The sequence below is a fragment of the Cygnus atratus genome, chromosome 1, assembly GCF_013377495.2.
Source record: "Cygnus atratus isolate AKBS03 ecotype Queensland, Australia chromosome 1, CAtr_DNAZoo_HiC_assembly, whole genome shotgun sequence".
Classification (NCBI taxonomy): Eukaryota; Metazoa; Chordata; class Aves; order Anseriformes; family Anatidae; genus Cygnus; species Cygnus atratus.
In genome coordinates this window covers 114,984,557-115,008,826 of record NC_066362.1, presented here as the reverse complement: position 1 = coordinate 115,008,826, position 24,270 = coordinate 114,984,557, and the positions used below count along the sequence as shown (strand labels likewise).

Sequence of the window (24,270 nt, the reverse complement as noted above, 5' to 3'; positions counted from 1 at the left end):
TAGTTAAAAATCCTCAGGACCTTGACTGCCGTCATTCAAGTCAGACTGTTCTAAGAGAGATCAGTCTGGCTGTCTCAGTAATTAAAAGTGCTCTTCTGCCTTAAACTGCTCTGAATCTGGAAGGAGCAGGACCTGCCGTCACTTGATGTAGGCCAAGGAGAGGGATGCTTTGGAACTGCAGCGGGAAGCAGGGAGTTAACCATCCTGACAGGGGTCCCTGGCTGAGCACATCGTGATGAATCTTGAACTCTCCCTGCTGTGAAAGCTGATGTCTGGTCTGTCCTGTCCTGACTGTGAGGCTGTGCTGCAGGCAGCGGACCTCTGGCTGCAGTGCATATCCAGAGGCTGGATGTTCTGTGAGAAGAAATACAACCCCATGTTTCTGCCTAACCAGATGAACTACCTCATTTATTAAATTTGGCTTTTAATTCCTTAGAGCTCTCCTTTAGGTACCTGTATGATGTTTTTAACAAAAGGCAGTTAATATCACAGTGCCACCTCGAGTAGGATTTTGAAAATAATTTACAGCCAGTACACAGGATCAAAAAGCCATAACAAGTCACATTTGTTAAGAAGGATAAATTTTTTTTGAATGAAATGACTCTATTAGTCTTGTTTTCTCTTTTGGTACTGAAATGCAATTATCTTGCATGAAAACACTGCGCCAAATAAATATATTTTTTTTTACAAATAAATTTCCTTTGTGGTGGTTTCTGTCTGGGATGTTTTGGAAGCAATTGGTGAATTCAGTGTCTGAAATCCTCTGAGAATATGATTTAAGAAAAAAAGAAACAAGACAACGAAAACACGTAAGAGGGTGATCCAAGAGATTTCTTTAACTCCAGTATTTCAGGTCCTTAGAGAAATCCAGGAGAAGAGCTGGATGTCCAGGAGTGCTGGATGTCTTCAGTGGCTGGGTCTGATGAAATCACTCAGACTGGTGAAACTGAGGTGAAAGGAAGCTTAGCCTGAAGGCAGTGGGTTGAGGCACTTGCACCCTGTTTTGTTATTGCATCTCATGCAGCCTGAAGCAATGTGCACCTGCCTCTTTTCTCAAGGTGCTACAGGGTGTTTTCAATGGCACTAATGTCAAGTGTGCCTTGGGGGATACCATGAAGTAGTCATTGAATTTGAAGTGCGTTCAAAACAGAAATTAAGTATGTTCATTGTTTTGGTATCAGGCCGTTATATGGCTTGTGAACTGCAGTATTGCAAGTCTACAGTAGCAAATGTGGAAAACTGTCGATAGTCCTGAACAGGGTTGTAAAAGCTCTATGCTCCACTGGGGTGAGTGCTGTGCTGCAGAAGTCAGCCATCTGCTGCTGCAGTGTTATGAAGAGAAGGCTTTGCTTGTAACCATCTTGAAAATCCTTTCATGACAAACTGTCATAGGCATGTGTTTTTTTTAGCTCTATGCAGCCCGTAGCACAGCATTGCCCACAAAATAAATCCTCCAGGTGAAAGATGTCACAAATACAGTGCAGTATTACGTTTTGTACTGGCTTCCATGAAACGAAAGACAGCTTTTGGAAAGGTTTTCCTCGCCCTTTGGAGGGTAAAATGACAGGTACTAACCCCCCATGCTGAGACATCCTTCCAGTGTTCAGTGTCCTGGGTGGTTTAATCTGTTATGGACATCTAAATCCAGCTGTCCAGTGAATCCTCCATCAGACCCAAAATTTCAACCAAGGCTCCAGGCATCCAAAAGACAGGAGTGTTAGGGTTTCTCTACAACTCAGAGATCTGATAAAGGAGAAGCAGATCTAACATCATCCTGGGGATATACTTATCAGATGTAGTTAACTTTATTTCCCTTTGGGCTGGAACTGTTTCATACTCACTGTGAGCACCATCTCTACCTGCTGGGATGAGATTTAATAGTGATGACACCTTGCACAGGCATCTTTCAGGCAAGGGCAGGAAATACAACAACCAGCACAAACACAGAGCGAAGCAGAGGAACACTAGGGATGGGCAGTAAGTGTAACAACACCAGACCCACCAAACTTGGAGCTCAAGCTTTTCTTTAAAAAATATTTCAATGATGCACAGTAGATAAAGTTTATAAAATGAACATTTAGAAATGGGATAACATTCATTTAACCACATCTCTCCTAATGGAGAATTTTAAACAAGAGTAGGCGTGTGTGTGTGACTGTGGAAAATAAGACAGAATTGACCACTCTTGAAAATTTGAGAAACTGGCAGTAAAGGTCACTGCTGATGTTATATTTTAGAGGATTTTACATCAGTAATGCTAGAAAACAAAAGTAGAAAAATATGTCTGAAAAGTGAAGAAATCTACAGGCAGCTAAAGTCCTTCAGGCACTGGTAGGCTTTGCTGAGACGATTAACTCGGGCACTGAGGTAACTCCTAATTTTAGCAGCTTCACTGTCCTCTTGAAGTAAAATGTTTAATTTTTCCCTTTCTTGCAAAAGATGCAACATTGAGGTCTGCAAGTTGTCTCCGAAGTCATGAAGGACAGCAGACAGGATGATCAGAGGAATCTGATTGGAGAGGCGTTTACTTGCTCCCTGCAAGGAGGAAAAAAAAAAAAGTTACAAGATTTGTCTCCTAAAAAGAGAAAAAAAAGGGGGGGTATAGGTAATCTAATAAGTGACAGCACGTTTTAAAGTGTTATATTGAGTTTATTGAGTTACTGTTCAAGAAGTGAGTGCTTCTAGGAACTAAAAAATGTTTCCTGTTAGTCTCTTTCATGCCTAAAAATCTAAAAGTTAAAATTTATGGGAATATCAGCTGTTTTTTTTTTTTTCCTGTGAACTAAAGCCAAGGTATTTCATTCCCTACTTAGCTCTATCAGCTATCATTTCTAAGATTTATGCTAGGACATACCCACGAATAAAACTTGTCAACAATTTCTGGTATCAAACGTGGTCTCTGAACACCGCCAATCTGTTATGGTACTGGAAATTAAATTGCTCGTCTTTTGTCCCCCCCAAAAGGTAGCAAACTTCTATATTTAGATGGGGTTTCAATGTGATTGTCCTTTTGAGTATGACAGGTTTGGAGTAAACTTTAGCCTTAAGGGAAAGAGTCTTCAGCAACAGTGAGACTGGGCTGCAAGTACATTACATCTATTGTAAAAAAAAACTATAAGAATTTTCTACATAACCTGAACAACTCTCTGGCCTGGTTTATCTATGCAAACGGAAACAGATTGTCCTAGAAGAGATTGTGAGGCCCTTTCCATAGAGATGTCCTCAAGGCATGGGGGCTTAGCTGGTGCTTTTGGGTGATGGGAGGTGCAAAACCTCTCGGACGCTGGGAGGGAACTGAACCCAGCCCTCCTGTTGGCAGGGGAGCACGTAAGGGTGACTGGCTGGCCACAAATGACAGATCTGCCTTTCTTTTTGTGGCACATGGCTTGAAAACACCAGCAAGAAGACCAGGCGGAGGTACATTTGATTTGGAGGCCTTAAAGGGTTTAGGGCACCATCTCCAGAAAAGTCTAAGGTTTTTCTGGCTTCAGCTATCTTTGGAGCTCAGCAGCTGCAAATCTTTGATTTACAAGGGTAGGATCATGCTTATGTTGCAAAATACTGAAGAATAGGTATTTAGTTTCTCTTACTAGTTTGCAGAATCTAGTAATAAGGAGCAGTTCAGCTGAGTCAGCAAGAAACTTACCGAGCCTATGTATCCTCCAGGCACCACTGACTATTGCTGGGGGGGTGTAGATGCTTTAAAAATGTGTGCTTTTCTGCAGCAGAGCTCTACCCAGAACTCTGGCAGACCTGCCATAGGTGACATGGGTTCACGCTTGCCCTCTGCGAAGGCCATAGACACTTAAGAGCTTTCACCTCATTTCATCTCATATATTTGGCCCCTCATAAGTTGCATGGAGATGTGATGCCCTGGCACCCATTGGTTATCGTTGAAAAGGCTGCTTAGGGCATTTACAAAAAAGTACAACTCAAGACTTTGTGGTATAGCAGAGGGTATTGTGGGGCTGGAGGGAAGAAGTTTGTGCAATTCTGCCTTTATCTCTTGCTCCATTAAAACTGATGGCTTTCTCTCCCTCTCAGTATGAAAATTTGGAAGAGTAGCCTGAACGTTTAATTGCAGGAATTTGTCAAAACCTTGCTACTGAAATTCGAGGTGAACCACTGCCTAAGTTACTGCATTATTAATATTTCATTGGTGCTTTCCGAGGGAGTTCTATGAAACAGAGACCAAAATCACCTTCTGATACTATGCGTTCTCTTTGCTCTCTTGCTCTGAAATGTTCCTTTATTAAAGCATCCCATTTGTCTTCACCTAACTTCTGCTGAGCTATCTGCAATGTGTTGTATTCACCTGATCTCTATATAGAGCCAAATTAATTTTAACCAAACATCCGATTACCATTCCTCCTGCCCCATGAGTTAGTACCCGACTGGAAGCCACAGCAGCCACTTTCTGGAGGTAGCAGATTGCATGGTCAAAGCTCCTTTACTGGAGTACGGGGCTTGCCATCATCTGAGTATCAATAACTTTTCATTACAGGGCTAAGGGCTCTTCCCCATCTTCTCTCCCCTAAACCAGGTAAGTAACAGTCCTTCCATCCCCCCAGCACTTGTCCCCATAAGAAAAGCCAGCCAGAGAGCATTGCTGTGCTGGCTTGTAGGCTGTAAACTCACAGTAAAATAGGCCTTCGTGTGAGAAATCATTTCCTGGACGAAGATGGCATTCTGATTTGAAACAGATCCAAAACTGATCTCCTTCCCACTGTCTTTGCTGAGTATTTCTGCCTTGGTAGAGTTTAAATCATCCAAGTAAATGTTATCCTGGCAGTATACGATTCTCTCCATTTTAAACTGGTTCCGGATGTGATTTTCAGCATTCATTGCTTGTATATCTCTAATGACATCAATTCTGGTCTAGGAAAAAAAAAAAAAAGAGTTCAGAGATGCTTAGCAGTGTTCTTGGGGCAAGGTGAGGAGGACGTGGTATTCCACACCTCACTGCAACACTGGCTAATCCCAGGCTGGCTCTTGGTGCATGCAGTAATGCTCTAGCTGCAGGTTCCTCTGCCACTGCAGAAAGAGCAGGAGCAGGCAGCATTTGGTCCCTCCATTAAACAGGAGTGGGTTCAGTCATACGCTGGTGCTTGGACCCTGAGGGAAAATCCCAAGGTTGGTGGGAACAAGCAGCAAATGCCAGAAATTAGTTCAGCCTGCCCTCTTTTTTTTGCATGCCTTTTGGATGCTTTTGCATGCATTTCAATTGCTTCTCCCTCTTGCAGTAAGCCGTGATAGCAGGCACTGAAGTGAAATCCATTTCCCCTCCCACTGTTCTCAGAAACTGCTGTTTCCTATCTGTTGTCAGCAAACCAACCTTGTCTACCTCCTTGCTATCTGGCATCTTAATTAAAATAATCTGATGCTTTCTGGCCTTTTTGGTGCTTCCACCCAGAAGCCTGCAGGGGCAACAAATTCCCCTCAGTCATCCTTAAGATCTCCTAAAATGCTACCTTAGCATCCCTGCATCAGAATAAAGTCTTTTTTTTTTTTTTTCCTCAGTCTACCAAAACCTCCTCCTTCATTTCTCTGATTGTGCTGTGCCTAAAAATTCACCCAAAACACCTCTGTGCTTGGCTGTAATAGTTTATTTGCTTGCTGTCTGGTTTACCTGGGACTTCAGTAGGATTTGGTCATGCAAGTCATATAGCAAACCACCTGTTTCACTCACATTTGCCTTTGAGTTTCCCTTTAAGCATTGTGCCATGTGAGTGGGCTCTGCTTTCTGGCTGGCCTGCAATGCTTCTCACCTCTTCCTCAAAGCTCTTTCACAGAAAAGGTCTTCGAGGACATCAATGTCATTTAACTCCACCCCAAAACCTGGAAGCCTCCAAACTGTGAACAGGAGTATACTGGCTTTCATGGTTAAATGATTTTTGGCTTGTCTGCCACTGCTCCTTTTTGTCAAAGGTGAGGAGCCTGCCCTGGCTAACACTCTGGCTTGCCTTTCAGAAAGCGAAAAGCACCCCTCAGTGCTCAGAGACTACCCACATGCTTAGAAATCATTGCAGGATTTAAAACTGAAATTAATGATAGACTTTTCCAGGCAGCCACACCAAGTTTTCTTTGCCCAGTGTTGTGTGCATCAAGAATGTGACCAGAATGGATGTATGTTTTAGATCTTGTCAAAGTTGTACAGAAAGGCAAAATGCACTTTCATTAGTGTCATTACAAACGTGCTCATTTTCAATTTCTTACTTACTCTATACAAATCATAGACTGTCATGAAATTGCATAGTTGCATAAAGGTAAAACAACGGGATAGGTACCGTAAGCATGGCTGTATTTACAAATTACATTCTATTTTGCTCTTCAATTATCACAGAATCATCTAGGTTGGAAGAGACCTCCAAGATCACCGAGTCCAACCTCTGACCTAACACTAACAAGTCCTCCACTAAACCATATCACTAAGCTCTACATCTAAATGTCTTTTAAAGACCTCCGGGGATGGTGACTCAACCACTTCCCTGGGCAGCCCATTCCAATGCCTAACAACCCTTTCGGTAAAGAAGTTCTTCCTAATATCCAACCTAAACCTCCCCTGACGCAACTTTAGCCCATTCCTCCTCGTCCTGTCACCAGGCATGTGGGAGAATAAACCAACCCCCCACCTCAGGTTATAGCTAGTTCCTCACCTGAGCAGCTCTTTTTAAATTTTGAAAATTAGCAAAATGCTTGTTAGTGAGCTCCAGAAATTTCTCTTCAACCAGTCCTAAGGGAAGAACAGACAGACAAAATAAAGTCAGGTAAGCAAATAAGTTTTTAAAGCTATTGTCAATACGAGGCTTGGGAAAACTGCTAGCTTTCTGCAGTATGCCCTTATAACTAATACAGACAAATGGGAATTTAGATTTCTAGGTTGAAGAGCATGAGCCATTAAAGACCTCCTGTAACCACTTATCTTGTCAGAAATTGAATATTGCTGAGATTTCTTTGATAAAGCAATTTATGTACTTGCAGCTGTGTTTGACCAGGTGGGCCATCACTTGGCCATGTAAGCACATCCCAGAGTGGCCTCCCCAGGGAAGCACTGAGTGTGGCACAGGTGCCAAAGCTGCCTTCTAAGGCAAACATGGGAACTGTGACATACTTTTTCCTTTGGTGTTTTTTACTGGATACGTTAATCCCTTTCCCCCACTCCCAGCAGTCGCTGTTTAATTTATATAACATGCAAAGAACTGGCAAAGAAGCTGGGATCTTGGTTTGGGTTTGTGCATGCCACTCCCTGCACCTGGGAATACCAACCAGCTTGGCTGGCACCAGGTACTTCCACTGCACCACTTCATTACAGTGTTATCTATTATAGTTAACTAACTCCCCATTCCCAGCCACTGGGAAGTGTGTTAACAAATTCTGAAGAGCATGTGCAGAGATTTGAGGTCTCAGCTCTAGACAAAGAGCAATCGCACAGGTTGAATGAGATTCATTTCAGCTTATCCTGGAAAAAAAATTATCAGGCACACCAGCGTCACCCATGTGATGGCCTCATGTGGCCTGTAAGACATACGGATCACGTTGTTCAGTATCACAATAGCTGGCTCCTCTAGGTCTACGATTTGCTCTTTTATAATGTCCTCAAATGTCCTGTAGTTGATAAAGCCTGGAAACTCCCGTCCACGGTACTGGTCTTCATATTTCCATATTTTACTGGGTATGCTTTTTTGAACTGTAATATAAGGATAACATTGCTTTACTACTAAGTCACTGCATAAATTTCTGATTAAAGAAATTCTCTTAAATTTCTTAAAGAAAGTCTCTTTCTTGTCTTTGAAAATGCTCTTGTGAATAACAACTACTGAGCCCATCTTTCAAGCAACATGGTTACTGCAGAATGGAGCTGGCTCTCAGTGCTCAGTGAATGAGCCATCTCACCCACTGAATCAAGCATCCAGCAGACAGAAAGCAATTCAGAAGTGAGAGGGCTCAGAAATACTTGTTCTTCCTGGAACTGGTACCCTCACAATATTGGCCAGTACCAGTCACTGCTGAGTTCAAAACCAAACCACAACAAAAAAGACCAAAATTACGAAATGTGAATAATAACAACAACAATACCAACAAAACCAATTCATTACATAGTATAAATATTATTATTGTTGGTTTTGCTGTTATTGAGAAGAATGGTTCAGAGAATCAGCACCCAATTCTCTGCCAGGGTCCACAGTCTTGCTTTTATTGCTCTGCTGAGAAAAAAGAGGCTCAGACATCTCTGTAAAGACAGCAGTTTACACAAGCTGGGTCTCTGTTCCTAAGAATCAAAGCATAACTTGCCTGGCATAACAGCAGATAAATGCTCCTAGCTTCTCTCAAATAAGGTATAAATGATGGTTTCCTCTACTTACCCTTGGCAGCATTTTCCATGAGAATTAGTCCCCATGTTTGAAATTCTTTGCGGAGTTTTGCAAAAAGTCTGTTTTCATTTCCAAGCAAGTGTTCCTCTCCACGTATCGCCCGAGAGACATCTTGGTTAAATAGTTTGATCAACTGTAATGAATTAAAAAACAAAACAAAAACAAAACAAAAAACAAAACAAAAACAATTTACTAAAGTTTCATTTCTTCAGAGTAATTTATATTTGTTAAGTAAATCTGCTATTGTGACGATGAGATAGGATTCATTGAAAATATTCCTTCCTTACAATTTTTATGCTCTTAGATCTTTTTTTTTTTAATTATTATTATTATTATTTTTTCCCTGTGAATTCTTAGAACTGTTTACTAAATTGTAATGGACCAGCCTTTGAAGGCCGTTGAGCCTGAGTAAGCCTCTCTGCTGGCCAACCAAAAGCTTATTGCAACAGATGAGCTCCCTGAGAGGAGACAGTCAGATGGACTTGCAAACCATATTGGTATCAGGAAGGCATTTATTCTTACAAGTGCTGTAAACAACGGAAACTCTTCAGAGAGTTTCAGGGAGCTGGGCAGACAAGAGTGTAGATTTTCTTTCTCTGAGATGCTTGATTTTGACCAATCAAACAATTTGTTGTTGAGTTCTTTTATCACATAATGAGAGGAAAAAAATTGCGAGGTAAGAACATGAAATCCTGTAGTCCAAAATTTTTGCAGGTATGATGTATTCCTGCCAGAGGTGTGCCTAGGTAACTCTCAAAATCTTGCAGTGACAGATCCAAGAAGCTCCCTCGTCCATCCTGTTGCTTTGCTATCTTTAAAAAGGTCTGCTCTACTCTGTAACTAAATCAATATTGATACTTACATCTGTGAGGAAAGCCAGCTTTTCTGTTTCTATTGTGGGTGTGCTTCGTCTGTACATTTGTAGTTCCTGCACTGATTTTTGCAGCACCTCACGTATTTGGTTCTCGATGGTAGGCAAAGTTTTCTGGAGGGTAGACAGGAAAGAAGGACTCTTAGGTAGGCTGAACACATCTGGTTTGGGAAGGAAAACAAAATAGCTGCAGGAGTGACCTAGGCCTGTACATGACCTTTGCTGCTCTCGAGAGTCAAAGAGTTCCATGTCACCTGCATCCCAAGAGTAACGGTGGGATAGCACCACAGTGCAAATGTGGCCTTATATATCTCAGGGGCTACCTGAGATACCAGGGTGGACCTCACTGCACAAGAGCTGCAGTCTAGGTTTCACATACAGTGAGCCAAAAAGTGTCTCCTGGCAGCTTGTGATGGGAATGTGCTGATCCTTCTGTTCCTGACAAATACATGGTTGGACATGTCTGTTTGATTGCTTTTTTAATGTAAGTTTACATAAATACAGAATTTTTTCCTCCTTCAGGGCTGAGTTTAGATGATTCCTGTATTTTAGCATTTCCCTTCATGGAGCAACTTATATTATTTTGGATATATTTCTATAAAATAATAAAATAATATATTAGTTTACTAGTATCACAAAGTGATTAGATCTTAATTGAGGTTTTGAAGACATTTTCACTGGATAGAAATACTAGATTTCACTAGATAAAATTACTGTGTTTTAGAAAGCTGATAGTGACTTGTTGCTCAACCTATCAACACTTTACAGACAAAAAAAAGTATCATGACTGCCATTTAAAAGGCAGGGGTTATAATACACAAACAGATGAAATGAGTTGCCTATTGCCATTCCTTTGGTTAAAGGCAAATCCGAGGACACACCATGGTTTTCCTTGCCTCTAACTCTCATCTCAATTTGCTCTCAGATTGCCATATTGAAGGACAGTTAAGTCTTATCTATGCATATAAAGAAAGGGGGAAGGGTTGGACATATTTTTAGATAGTAACTGGTACACATAGCTTAGTATGACACCTCTGTTACTTACAATAATATGTGCCACAAGTTCATTTGTGAGCTTCATTGCCAGATGAGGAATAGTAGCCTTGTTTTGATCCAGAAGAATGCTGCAAAAAAGGGGGAAAAGGAGGTTTGGGACAAAGCCTGTTTACAGGGTAAGGAGGCAGCACGGATGTTCTGCTGCATGCACTGAGTAAAAAAAAAAAAAAAAAAGAAGCCCTCAGGGGAGTGCCAGGTCAGATGCAGCAGCAGCCAAGGGCTCTGTGGACTCCACATCTTTTCTGCAAGACTTGCTTGACAGCCACTGCAGCTAGTGGAGCCAAAGGAAACAGAGAACAATTTAAAAATGGCCATTTCTAACATCAGATTATTGTATTGCTCTTACTTCTTCATGTGGGAAGTATGCTGGTTCAAAACTCTTTTTACCTGTTATTCTTCATGTAATGATTGATTTGCTGCTGAGTCGTTTTCTGGGGAAACATCAGCACAAGCATTATCTTTTATCATACTGAATTTCGTGGTGTTTTCCAGTGAACAGAAATACTTTAGTGCTTAACTGGTTGTGCTCAGATGCTTAACTTGACTTCTTTGGGACTATTCTGATCTCATGAGGCTAATTGCACTTATCATAGAGTCATCTGGGTTGGAATAGACCTTCAAGATCATCAAGTCCGACCATCAAGCTGACTACTGAGTCCCATCACCAAACCATGCTCCTTAGTGCCACATCCACACATTTCTTAAATATCTCCAGGATGGGGGCTTCTACACTTCCCTGGGCAGCCAACCTCTCTGTGAAGATATTCTTTCTGATATCCAACCTAAACATCCCCTGGTGCAATTTGAGGTCATTTCCTCATGTCCTTTCACTTGTCACCTGGGAAAAGTTCACAAAGTGCACAGCCTCCTTGCTGCGACCTCTCTTCAGTAGTTGTAGAGAGCAAGGAGGTCTCCCCTCAGCCTCCTCTTCTCACAACTAACCAACTCCAGTTCCCTCTACCTCTTCTCGTAACAATTGCATTCTCATCCCTTCACCAGCTTTGTTGCCCTTCTCTGGTTGTGTACCAGCACCTCAATGTCCTTCCTGTAGTGAGGCGCCCCAAAATGAACACAGTACTCGAGGTGTGGCCTCACCAGAACCAAGTACAAGGGGACGATCACCTCCCTGGTCCTGCTGGCCATGCTATTTCTGGTACAGGCCAGGATGCTGTTGGCCTTCTTGGCCACATGAGCACACTGCTGGCTCATATTCAGCCGGCTGTTGACCAACACCCCCAGGTCCTTTACTGCTTGGCAACTTCCCAGCCAAACTTCCTCTCATGAAGTCAGAGTCAAGGAGAGTTACAAATCAAACTTGCAACAAAAATATATTTTAAAAGAGTATTTGCCTTGTAAAATTATTCTGGCTTACTAGAAAGCAATACTACATGGACAATGAGAAATAGTGAGTATAATTCATTTCTGGTTTTAACTTTAGTTGAAATTTCAACATGTCAACAGGAGGCTTTGAAGTGACATTAATATGCTTTGGGTTAGGTCCTTTATATGAGAAGTACCTGAAGTATTTATGAGTCTTGAAGAATTGTCTCTCCTGCTGGATGGCAGAAGCCAAGGCCAGTTTGTTGTCGGTGTCCCGTTGCCCACGACACTTCACAATCATGTAGCCTTTTCTAAGGGGGATGACCTCATTTTGTACTATGCTAATGATGGACTCTTCAGTTCCTATGTCCACCAGATCAGGTTTTGTGAGGATCCCTGTGAAGTTACCCAAAGAGAAAGTTAGTCAGGTGCAAAAGTTGATAGTGGAAGAGGTGCAGTAGGACATCTAGCTGTCAGAGTGGAAACGTTCCCTGCAGCATTTTACAAAGCAGCTGCTCTTTGTTTCATTTTCTCTTCTAGAAAGCTCTCAGCTCCTGGACCTTGCACTGTAAAACTTGCTCTATAGTAGGGTTCCAACCACGCCTATTGCCTTGCAAACCTTTTTAAGCAGCAAGGTTTCTTGCAAGTACCTCTGAGATTGTCAATTTCCAATTATTCACAGTGGGAATGCCAGTAAGACACTAAACTGAGGTATTTTTAGAACTACTACAGCTTTGTAAACAGTTTATTTAGGTATTATTTATTTATTTATTTATTTCCCTTCTAGTAGCTTTGAACTAGAACTTTGCAGTTCTGGTGTGCAGTGCAGAACATTTGACCTTCATGGAAGTGAAAGATTCATACTTGCAGCTTAAAAAAATATCTTACCAAGTGTCCTTTCTCCCTTAGGGTCCACCTCTTGAGCCATTTTCAGTGCTTCTGTTGTCGCAATATCCACATTACATGGCACCACTACCAAATTGATTGTCTCTTTGCTGCTAATAATTTTTTTAATTAGCATTTTGATCTGAAATGTAATACAGTAGTAATGAAGTTCAGTGAAATCAAATGCTTGCATGTAGGATATGAGCATTTCTAGCAATACAAGCCACCTCACTGCCTGATGACACGAAATGTCACATACACTGAGGATGCTATTAAATACTAAAGGATAACATGGAAATGTGTCAAGAGAAGAATGCAGCCTGTTTTCCTACGTAAAGATAAATCAAAACATCTAATGTAAATGAGAGCAGATTATTGTTAGACCTGTCCTGAAAAAAATATGTAAATTGGGGAAAATTTAACCCCTCATACTATGTAAAATTTAAACTCATACATATCATCTTTCATTAAGGAAGTACTAATGATATTTCATAAATAATCTCACTTAAGAAAAATGAGTTGTGATGCCTAGTTACACACTTATAGAATGAAAGGAAGTCATTATGCTGACATGAAATTTGTATCTCTGAAAGGAGAGAAAATATCTTTGGCTTATCTTTCTGTGGATGATTTGTGAAAAACCATCTCTCATGACATCTAGTTGGTATTGTTTCTATGTTTCAATGCCAAAGCAAATGAGTTTCTCAGAGTTTGTGTTGTATTTTAAAAGGCACACACAGCTCTATTGAGCTTATACTGAAGCAATTTAACTCTTTATTCTGAGTTTTGGTAAAGGTGTCTCTCTTCTCTAATCCCCATTCATCCCAATTTCTGACATGATGAAGTGCTATAGCACAGACATATAAGTGCTATATGTCTGAAGCATGCAGGCAGCTGGGTACAATGGGGCAGTGTCACATCAAACCTGCCACTTTCTTCTGAATACAGTAGAAAGGTTACTGTCTAATTGTAAAATGAAATTACACTTTCCCAGAGAAAGAAGACCAGACTATTCAACCACGTCTCACTTTTAATGTCGATATGTCTAGTTTAATTTGTTCTACTTTTATTCCAAATTCCTGTGTAAAGGTATTTTAGGAGAAACAACATAGTCAGCTCCTGCACAACACCCTCACAGCTGACCCCGTCTCCTGGAGTTTTATTTGTGTTCCCCAGCATTTCCTCAAAAAGCCGCCAGGGGAAGTATAGAGATATCCTCCACGTTAATGCATATTCTTTATACTTCAGAAAGGGTCTCTTCAGATCTGGTAGGCAATGAGAACAATGAGCACGAGTACCCTTCTGATGTGTGCTGTAAGCAAGGGATGACAGTACACCAAGCCAGTAAGAGGGCTGATCTGCCTTCTTGCTCTGGAATAACATAGGAGAACTCAGACACATTCACCAAGTATTTCCCCAGCACTGGGAAGACACAACCCTCTTGGGATGCATCTATCCTGCAGTCTAGCCCAGGGGCACAGAGGCAGCGCTGTGTTCAGAGACTGCCTGCCTGGGTCTGTGTGGCTGGGATGTTCTGTGCTGCCCTGGCAGGCACCTGGGGTGGATCCTGGTCATCGCTGTTCATATTAGCACCGCTTTCCTGAAAACCAGGCCTGGCTGCTTGCTAGCATAGCTATCATTCTAGTTCAGAAGCCCAGCACAATTATTGCAATGTTCTGCAGCAGAGACCTGCATGTAAGGTAGGTTACAAAAGTGAGTCTTTCCATAGGTTGGCATAAGAGACTGAATTTTACCTGTTCCCCAATGTCTTCTGGCTGATTCCTCATGGCCACTCTGGCAATTCCAGGAAGATCAATTAGTGTCAGGTCTGGGACGTCCGGGGAATAGATTTCTAGGGAAATTAGTTCTCCACTAATGTTGCAGTTTGTACCAGCCACAACATCCTGGGCTGCAAGGAGAAAAGAGCAAAGCAATGAATACAGGCTTCAAATGATGCATCGAAGTAAAGATGAAGTGAGAATATAATGGCTTCAGAAAGTATGTACTACCACCTAGGCAACTAGTTATTTTAGGCATGATTTTTTTTTTTTTTTTTCAGATGCAGCCATGAATGTAAATCTATTTCTGCAAAGATCCAAGGAAATTATTATGGACTATGTGGAGTCCTTTTGGAATGGGAACTGCAGTATTTCACAGAGCGTATGCTTGTGGACTGCAACATATGAAGACAAAATACACATAAATAATCAATAACAAAAGCGATAGGATAAGGTATTATTCAGTTGCGGAAATTATTCCTCAACATGAAGATACTTTGTAGACATTAATCCTTGGTTGCCTTAAAAGATCAATAGGTATTATTCTATATTCTTCACACGTTGATAGTGAGGTTGAGAGGCTAGGCATTTTGTCCCAGATCTTATAAGGCAATAATGGACTGTGAGCAGCACTGAGGAGCAGGGAGACACTGTGACCATTCTCATTAAAGATTTTCAGCTCTGTAATTAGCTTGTTCAAATCATACCACTTTACCTTGCAGTTTTTGAAGGACATATTGAATATCTCCAAATAACATATTGAAAAACTAATGAAACATTGCAGTGAATAACAACATTGTGGAGCTGTCCTATTCAAGGAAATACGAACAATCTCACTTTCACACTTAGGGCAAGTGCTTACTACCCTTTAGGTATGGAAAGTGTATTTCACAGGAAATACAATAAAAGCAAAGATGTGACATGGGAAGGGCAGCACCTGAGGCTGTAGTCACACTAACTGATGGAAGCTCTGTATGCCCTCCACTCTGTCATGTTTTAACTTTCTTCAAAATCATTGGATTTCCAGCCACAGACACCACAAGCATTCCTCAAGTTTTTGAGGTGATAACACAAACCATTTAGGGCTTCTCATGTTTCAAACTTGACAGACACACTCCCCAAACTGGGCAAATGGCAGCTATCTGAGGACATGGCCTGAGCTTTTATCAGATACCATGGATCATCTTCACCACTGAAGCAATAAGTAGCACAACTTTCTTGACGTATATTGCACTACCTCACCTTCTTCTGCTTTGAATTCAGCTCTTAGCAGCTATGATCCCTGTGTTAGTCCACAGACTTCAGCTCAGCCTAGGAAACAGGGAGAAAGGATTCAAAGGAGATTGAACAAGTCAGATCAGGGCAATATGCTACAACTCACCATTACTTATTGCATTCTCCACCTCTGATGCATGCTGCAGCTCTATACTGATATTGCGGTAAGAAATTTTCCCTTTCCATTCCTGTGAAGTGGGTATTTTTTTCAGTTTAAGTTCCAGGGGACATCGAGTAACGATACCTACAGTGATGCCAAAGACAGAGGTAATGCCGTTAGCAGTTGTCATACATGAGAGACAGAAAGTGTGTGTGCACAGCATTGCCTAATATTTCAGAGAGATGTACCAAAAAGTTTCAAGGGATATGGCCAAAGGACACTCATCTGACTTCCTGCTTGGTGTCACCAGCACTATGTGATGTCAAACATGGCTTGACCAGCCAAGTCTTGCCTTGCAAACTACAAGGATGGAGATTTGTTCCTCTTTGCATGACCTGTTTCGACGCTGCACCTACATCTTATGAAATAAAACCTTTTCCTCAAGTCCACCCTGAAAGCCTAGATGTGCTCAGGTATTGCCAGCCAATACAGGACTTGCAGAACCCATGTGTGTGTATATACATGCACATAGATGCATACACACATATGAAGCTGGAAAGTGAATCTTCCTGAGCTGCAAATGAACTCTTCCAATTATCTTCTCTGATATCCATATGCTAATAAGCAAAGATCTTTGTAAGAAAAAGATCTTTTCTGTAAGAAAATCTTGGTCCAACAAACAAACACACAAACTAACAAAAAACAGAGGCAAATTTCAAAACTAGTCACTCTTTGCTGGAAAATACACATGGTTAGCTGATGCTGCTGCCTTTCAGCTTGTCTACAATTTCAGGCAAGTATCATAGAATGGCTTGGGCTGGAAGGGACCACAAAGATCATCTGGTTCCAAATCCCCTGCCATAGGCAGGGATGCCACCCACTAGATCAGGTTGCCCAGGGTCTCGTCCAGTCTTGAACACCTCCAGGGATGGGGCATCCACAGCCTCTCTGGGGAACTTGCTCCAGTGTCTCACCACCCTCTGAGTGAAGAATTTCCTCCTAACCTCTACTTTAAATTTCCCCTCTTTTAGTGTAAAACCTTCCCCCCTTGTCCTATCATTATCTTCCCAAGTAAAGAGTCCTTCTCCATCCTTTTTATAAGACCCCCTTAAGTACTGAAAAGCTGCAATGAGGTCCCCCCAGAGCCTTCTCTTCTTTAGGTTGAACATCCCCAGCTCTCCCGGCCTTTCTTCATAGGAGAGGTGCTCCAGATCCTTGATCATCTTTGTGGCCTTCCTCTAACAGATCTACATCCTTCTTGTGCTGCGGGCTCCCGACCTGGACACAAATATGCTACACTACATGCTTTTTATTCCTGCTTCCTTGACCACCCAAACCATGCAACCTGTTTGGGTAACACTACAGTGCCCCACCTTCACATCCATTTCTTCAACTGGAAACCAGAGCTGAGAAAGCCCCTAGAGTCTCATCATTCAGATACAGCCTCAGTCATGGTGTTATCTACTCCCAGATACTAGGAAAAAACACCACCAACAAAAAACCTTTCACCTCATCAGAGTGAAATTCAGGTGAGACCCTGAGAAGGTGATTTCTTACCGTTGCCCCTAGGAAGAGAAACACCAGACAGGGCTTCTAGGATGGAGCTTTTCCCAGAGCTCTGGTCTCCAATCACTGCAATTGCAGGCAATGACAGGTCTTTTTCTATTCCAAGTGCTCTCAGGCTGTCAATGAGATCAATGCAAGGCCGGATCTTTTCCTCATACTGATTGTACAAGGTGTGTTCTGCTGCCTGTTGGAGTTAAACTTACAATGATCTTATGAATTTTCTATAATTTTAAAATAAACTATTTCCACAAAACAAAACAAATAAAACCCCAACATCCTTCTTGGCACCTTTTCCAGTTCATCATTCTCTAGTAGACCTTATGTACTAGCTTCCGGCTGTACTTTGTATCGCCATGCATCCTTGCACCTCCATGCTATAAATGGATGTCTGTAAATATAGCTAAATCAGTTGAGGTTGGCTCAGTGACTGAAATAACCTTGGTAAAAATAACAAATTTTGTAAGCTGTCCTGAAAGGTGAAAAGTGAAAGGAGATCTCAACATTAAATGTGCTTTTTTTTTTTTTTTTTTTTAAATAACTGACATTTTCTTCCACCCATCTACAGATGTATTGAAGGATATGTATGCAAATGCAGACTGGTCACAGTAATAAAACAATTTAGTACAGAGAAGATTATCAAATCTTTGTTTTGAAGTTTGGAGGTTTAGTTGTTGAGCAAACACCAAATCATTCTGTTATGGTGTTCTTAGTAGGTGACTAAAATCTCATGATATCTCTTCTCTTTTTGCCTCATTTCAGGTGAAGATAAGGAATGAATTAGTGATTTATTTTAAATAAATTATTATTATTATTATTATTATTATTACTATTATTATTATTATTAATTACTAACTGCAAGGTATTATACACATGCTCTTCATTTTCATGAAACCACACTGAGTAATTTCCAACCTTTTACCCAGCTGGTCCACCAGCTGGTTAAAGATGTCTATTTAAGAGTATAAAGATCATCCTGGTGCCTTCTCTCAATTCCTCTCACCATATTCCAGCTGGCCATCTCCAGAAATGCAATTTTGAGAATATCAGTATTTTACAGACCCTAACGGGCCACCACCATTACTTTTTTTTATAAGAAAGCCACCTCTGAAAATATCTGTCAGATGTAATCAGAAAGCAGATTTTTCTTTCAAGATAAGAAAGGGGGTACACGTCCCTAGCTGCAGGAATTAAAAATTAAAATTGTTAACCCTTCCCCATTATCTTCATTACAGTGTTTGCTGGCTAGTAAATCCCAGCCATTCTCAAGGAACCCCATTAATTATAAAAAAAAAAAAAAAAAAAAAAAAGACTTAAAAAAATCTTTTCCAGTGTTATATATACAACAGATTATTTTTAAGATTTCTTTATATTTCTGTTGAAGGTTGCAGAGCCTCAAATAAAGAGTACCTCAGATTTCAGGATTCCCATTTAACGCTTGCTAATTGTTCCTAATGAAACAGATGTATCTCACACATTCAATTGGCTGCTATGACTCTGCCATGCTTTTTACCACACCTGCACTATTTATGCCTTCCGATTAATAGTAGGCACACACCTTCCCAGCTACACAAATGAGTGCTTGGCCTTGATCCCCGAAGTTCTCCACTGCTTAGGCCTAACAAGTGCCTGAACGAACAAAAGAATTCATTTGGAGCACAAAGTGGAGCACAGGGGCGAGCATGAGAAGATCTGTGCTGTTCCCTGCTGCTTGCCTTACCATGTCCTGTTCTCCTTCGTGCAGCTTCATGGACACCTTCTGCTCCTGTTGAGACTCTCTGGTAGTCTGCTCTGTCACAGGAAAATCTATTTGATCATCCAAATCTGGTGGCAGCGGCACTGCAGAAGCTTCTGTACATACTGGTAAGGAAAGTGATTGAAAACCATTTTTCATCAGGACAGGACTGCGTCTTTTGGCCACTGCTTTGAACTTGGGACTTCTGTTGTACATGTTCCACGGGTCTTCTGGCTTGCTACGTGGCTTGTCTGTGTTACGCTGAGTAGTGATTCTTATCGGCTCCAACCACTCTTCTGTACAGCTTCTAAAATCAAGCATGGGGCATTGAGTGACTCCAACTTGCAACGGAAACCACAGCACAGAAAATCAAAGCACGGCTTTTACCTACTGGTTCAAACCCGTAGCAGAGATTAAGTGGCAGAATTCTTTTCAAATCAGTAAAATTGATCTCCAGAGTTGAAACACTTCTTCCTACCTCACTTAGGCCATTTTTCTTTCTTTTTTTTCTTTTTTTTTTTTTTTTTTTTTTTAAAAAGAAGCTGTTACAGGGTAAACAAGAATATTATTATTATTATTTGTTTTTTTTAGGGGGAGGAGGTGGTGGTTTCACACTTATGGCTAGCTAAACTCCACAACATCCTCTCTCAATCTCCCTCCTCAAGAAAACAGGGGGGAGAAAATACAATGGAAAAAAACTCATGGGTTGAAACAAGGACAGGGAGATCACTCACCAACTACTGTCATGGGCAAAACAGACTCAGCATAGGGAGATCAGTATAACTTACTGCCTATCACTATCAGACTAGAGCAGTGAGAAACTAAAAGCAAACCAAAAACACCTTCCATCCGTCCACCCTCTTTTACGTCCTCCCCCCAGGCAGTGCAGGGGAACAGGGAATGGTGGCTGGGGTCAGTCCCTGATGCTTCGTCTCTGCCGACTGGGAACAGTCTACTATTGACTGAAGAAACTGGGAGCATATTCTCATATTCCAGGGAAAATGAATGCCAGGGATGAGGCATATTCCAGGGAAAGTGATTTCCAGAGAGAATGATTTAAAGAAACAAACAGAACAAACAAAAAAGCATTATTTTTTTTAAACTATTTTTTTAACCTCCCTGTCTTTCCCTAAATCTGCTTATACTAAACACTTGGGAAAATGATGAATTTTTGAAATGATGAATGATAAAAACCACATTTTTTTTCTTGAAATAACTCCTGTTCTTTGGTGTTTTTAGTTGAATTAAGCATACAGGTTTTGTCTTTTTAGCAGATGTCAAAACAGGAAGATTAGACAACATAAGCTATTTTTCCAATGCATAAAAGAAGTTTAAAAACAAACAAATTACTTCCTTAATTGCTATTCAGTCTCTTTTTAATAAAGCAGTACATTTTAAAATATTTCTGTCTCCTTTAATCAACATACAAAATAAATGTCTATGAGGAAAAAGCTTGATTTTTTTTTATCAACAATAAAAGACAACAGAACTACTTTCATTTCCATATAGGTATTCATTTCTCAGTTTCCCCACCTTTTTCCACACTTTCCCTTTCACTCTCGTTTCACTATGAACTTGATCTATTAATGAATTTTAAGATTTTTTTCCTGGAATGATGACTCAGAGCCTTATCTGCAACCAACATTCCCCATTCACAGGTGTGAGAAACACTCCGTAGCCAATAACTTAGGCTCAGGCGAGGATCTCAGTGAAGTAGTAATTTATTCGCGATTGCAATGGTGGGCGTCCCACAAGCAGGAGCGCGCCTACTGGTTCCAAAACACAATTTATATACTTTTTGATGACAGGACCCTCCCCTGTTTCCCCACTGAGTGGGTAATCCAGGTTCACAGACAATGCATGGCCTTCAGTTGCTGGCCTGTTAAATTTCAAATTTCTTTTGACTTTTTTTACTGTTTGAAGTGGTAATGTTTCTTCACTTATCTGACTTGACTTAACACCATGATTTTCACCTAATTTTTCTAAGGAGTCTGGTTGTCTGCATTTTACAAGGTCGCATGCTAAGTTTTCTTATCACTGCAAGCGCATCTCAATACCCAATTCCTTACCTTTAAACAATGTAACTCTGCAAAACCAACATTTTTATTCCCACACAGGCAACCAGATTCTTTTGTGTTTATCTATTGCCATGAAAAATAAAGTACTGATGATAATGTTTCTGACAGTAATCCCTTCTAGTGCCCCTCTCTCTCATTCTCCACCCTCCTTTCAATTCAATGGAATTAATGCATTCTACACGTTTTGGTTTTAACATAAATATTACCCAGGAACAATTGTCCATCACTTTTACATTATTATTTATATTCATTGTGCTGAGTTGAGAGCTGTTCTTGTACTACTATTAGCATGTGGCCTCACAGACATGGATGTAGTTCCTTCAGACAGTGGCTATGCAGCAAGCTTTATAGTGACTAGGATGAGATGCAGAAGCAGTGAAGTGAGACCACCAGGAAACAAAAGAAAAAGAAGGCTCCTGGAAGATAAACTTGTGGCACCTGGGAATACTAGGGACTCTGAAAACACAATGACAACTTTTAAATGTTTTGGTGCAAGGGCTGTTTCTGACCACGTACATAAGAGAGCCAGGAGCTAAACAGCTGCAATGGTTAAAGCACCCTTCTGAAGCTGACCAGAGTCAATAGGCAAAACCTGGCACCTGAAGGACACGTACTGATTGCACAAGTCAAACAACACCCTGTTGACACCAAAACTGCCATGGCATTGGTACGATACTGGTTTCCTCAAACTTAAAGCGTTTGCCTGCCTTTGTGCCAGCAAGGTCCTCCTGCACCATAGGAAGCTCTTCTGGGCAGGATGACCCAGTGAGGGCGGCACAAATTGCCAGCCTGGAGACGAGTTGCTTCACTTTCCTCTGACAGTCCTGGCTTTACATCTCCAGAAGAAGTCACAAAACCCATCACTGAATCCGAAATGCAAACTGTGGTGCTGAGCCTGCAACCTCCCTCCTCTCTTCTGAGCAAAATTTATCCAGTTTGTGTCCCACCAGAGGAGCGCACAGACTTCTGCCTGACCACAGGATAGCTGTGCAATCTGCACAGCCCTTTGGGTTGTGTGTTTTTTAATTCTGTCTGTCTTCTCAGAAAAAAAGAAAACAATGAAATGCTCACAATGCTATACACACAAACCGCTGGCTAGACCATGCTACTGAGCACTGCCTCCCCACATTACATATTTTAAGGAGTATATTCCAATTTAAATGCCATCTTTCAGTTGTCTTCTTTTAAAGAGAGTTAAGCCAAACCGAGTATTTTTTGTTTTAACCTGTGCTTTGTATAATATGACTATAGGTTGGCAGAACTACTAATTTCTTTAATTTTTCCCCACCCTAGAAAACAACAACTTCCTCTCCCGACAACCTAATTTTTAACCACACTTACTTTAGATTCTTATGCAGCCTTCTCACCAACTATTAAAGCAATAAAGACAACAATTAAAAATCACGTGGTTATTTTTAAAAGAATGTAAAGTTGTACCTCACAGTGTCTGTCTGGCAGCAAGGAGAAACAGTAACTGTTCTCAATTGCTTTGGGTGCTTTTCTATGTACAGGCTCCACCTACACACTGTGACAAGAATTGGGAGAAACGAAACTGGCGCTCCCTCCTGACAGCTTTGGAAATAGGAACGTGATGTCTTTTTCCTTTTTATACCAGAGCCAACTTTCTTCCTGGTGCTTTGTAGAGCCCAGAAACGAAACTCCCTCCTTATCCTGCGCCTTTCCCCTGCAGCGGGACCAAAATGTGCAAAATGGGGTGCTGGCAAGCAACAGCCCCTTGCCTCCCCCCAAAAGGCTGGCTCATCAAAGCGGCCACTCTGCACCTCTGTTGCTCACCAACAATGTTGCTTGGCTCCTCTGCCATTTGCCCACTGGTCCCACTGCAGGGGAAAACAGGGAGTTTTGTTTCTGGTCTCTGCAAAAGATCAGGAAGAGAGTTGGCTGGTGTGTGAGGAAAAGGATCAGGGGAGGAATTTGTTGTTGTGAGGAAAAAATCAAAGAAATTGATTTCTTGCTGCTACCCAGCACCCCAATTTGTACAAACGGCAGGAGGGCTGTGTGTGTGTGTGTGCTTTTGGCACCTCCATGCCAGCCCCTCCAGCCCGGCCAGGCTGGCAGGGCTGAGCCACTGCTGCCCTGAGCTGCTGCCAGGCACTTCTCAGGGCTGTGCACCACTGCAGGGCAAGTGAAGTCTCCAGTGCTTCTGCACTGTTTCTCAGAGTTACTGGGTCAGGATGCTCCCTCTTCTGATGTCTTCACTCTCCTGCCCCCATTTTTGGTGTTTTATGGGTTCTGAGCTGTTAGGCAAAATCAGCTTTCTCTGCTATTTCTCACTTCCTCCGTTTCTGACTGCTGTCTTTATCAGCCACTCTCGATTCCATTTTTTTATTTTTTTTTTTAGTGATTCTCAAACTGCCCTATTCTCCCCTGCAGGCTAGACTGACCAGAAATGGCACTGTTGCATTTTCAGAGCCAGCCCATCTTCCTCCCTACCTGTCCCTCCCTCCCTGTCCCACCTGCTGGTCACCACCATCAGGGCTGCGGCCGGTCCTGGCCTCCTTCTGGCACTGGTCATCATGCCCTTAGGTATGTAGGAGACAGACCTGCAAGGGAATGGGCTCCCATATGCACCAACTGGCTTATTAATTTTGAGCATTGCCAATGGAGTTGTCTTGGTTAAAGGGTTTTGTTCAGTCCTCTGTGTGTTTCAGAGAGGAGCTCTGAACAGCACCAGAAGGATTCTGCAGCTTGCTTTGCAGGTACAGGCCAGGGTTCTCCTTTCTCCCATTGTAGAGATTTAGGTTCTCCTATTTTCTCCTGAATCAGCGTAATAACATCTTTAACCCACTGGAAAACCCACTGGGAAATAATGCATTGAAAACAGGTTTCATGTTTATGTAATGACTTATACCAGCATGTCCCACTGGCAGTACAATTCTACGGATTAAGACAACACAATAAAGGATGTATAAAAATAGATTAAACTGAATTTCATTCAAATCTCAGCTGTACAGAGTATGTTTGGAAATAATTTTAATGAAGAGAAAAATGGGACATACTGTAAAAGTATGCACTGATCCTTGCTGAATCACACAATGTTTAAGCCTGTGAGCAGCAGCTGTAGGGAAAGCCAGTGAAGAGAGCAGCTATGTCACTGTACCTCCTAAATAAGAGCCATTTGCTGGCAAATCATCTTGCTGTGTTGCCCACCATGGGCGACTTAGTGTCCCATCCGAGCAGGAGGCTGTTAACAGAGGGTAGAGCTGCTGGTCTAGGCAC

At 41.6% G+C, this 24,270-nt stretch overlaps 1 protein-coding gene across 1 annotated transcript; it reads right to left on the bottom strand.

Annotated features, from left to right (window-relative positions):
- Positions 1–622: 622 nt before the first annotated feature.
- Positions 623–22,553, bottom strand: LOC118247687 (interferon-induced GTP-binding protein Mx). The gene is made up of 14 exons (XM_035545890.2): positions 22,471–22,553; positions 18,941–19,262; positions 17,215–17,407; positions 15,664–15,801; positions 14,259–14,413; positions 12,508–12,646; positions 11,817–12,015; positions 10,289–10,367; positions 9,235–9,357; positions 8,364–8,505; positions 7,529–7,687; positions 6,657–6,733; positions 4,639–4,878; positions 623–2,535 (listed from the first exon to the last, which is right to left on the bottom strand). The coding sequence occupies exons 2-14, from the start codon at positions 19,169–19,171 to the stop codon at positions 2,302–2,304; spliced, it is 2,109 nt and encodes a 702-aa protein (XP_035401783.1). The 5' UTR covers positions 19,172–19,262; positions 22,471–22,553; the 3' UTR covers positions 623–2,301.
- Positions 22,554–24,270: the final 1,717 nt, after the last annotated feature.

Excerpts from the sequence above, each read along its gene's own strand:
- LOC118247687 (XM_035545890.2), bottom strand. The coding sequence starts at position 19,171 with ATGTACAACAGAAGTCCCAAGTTCAAAGCAGTGGCCAAAAGACGCAGT. Across the intron at positions 15,802-17,214 it reads TTCTCTTCCTAGGGGCAACG|GTATCGTTACTCGATGTCCC; the intron begins GTAAGAAATCAC and ends GCATCACTGTAG. Across the intron at positions 12,647-14,258 it reads CAGAAGACATTGGGGAACAG|ATCAAAATGCTAATTAAAAA; the intron begins GTAAAATTCAGT and ends ATTACATTTCAG.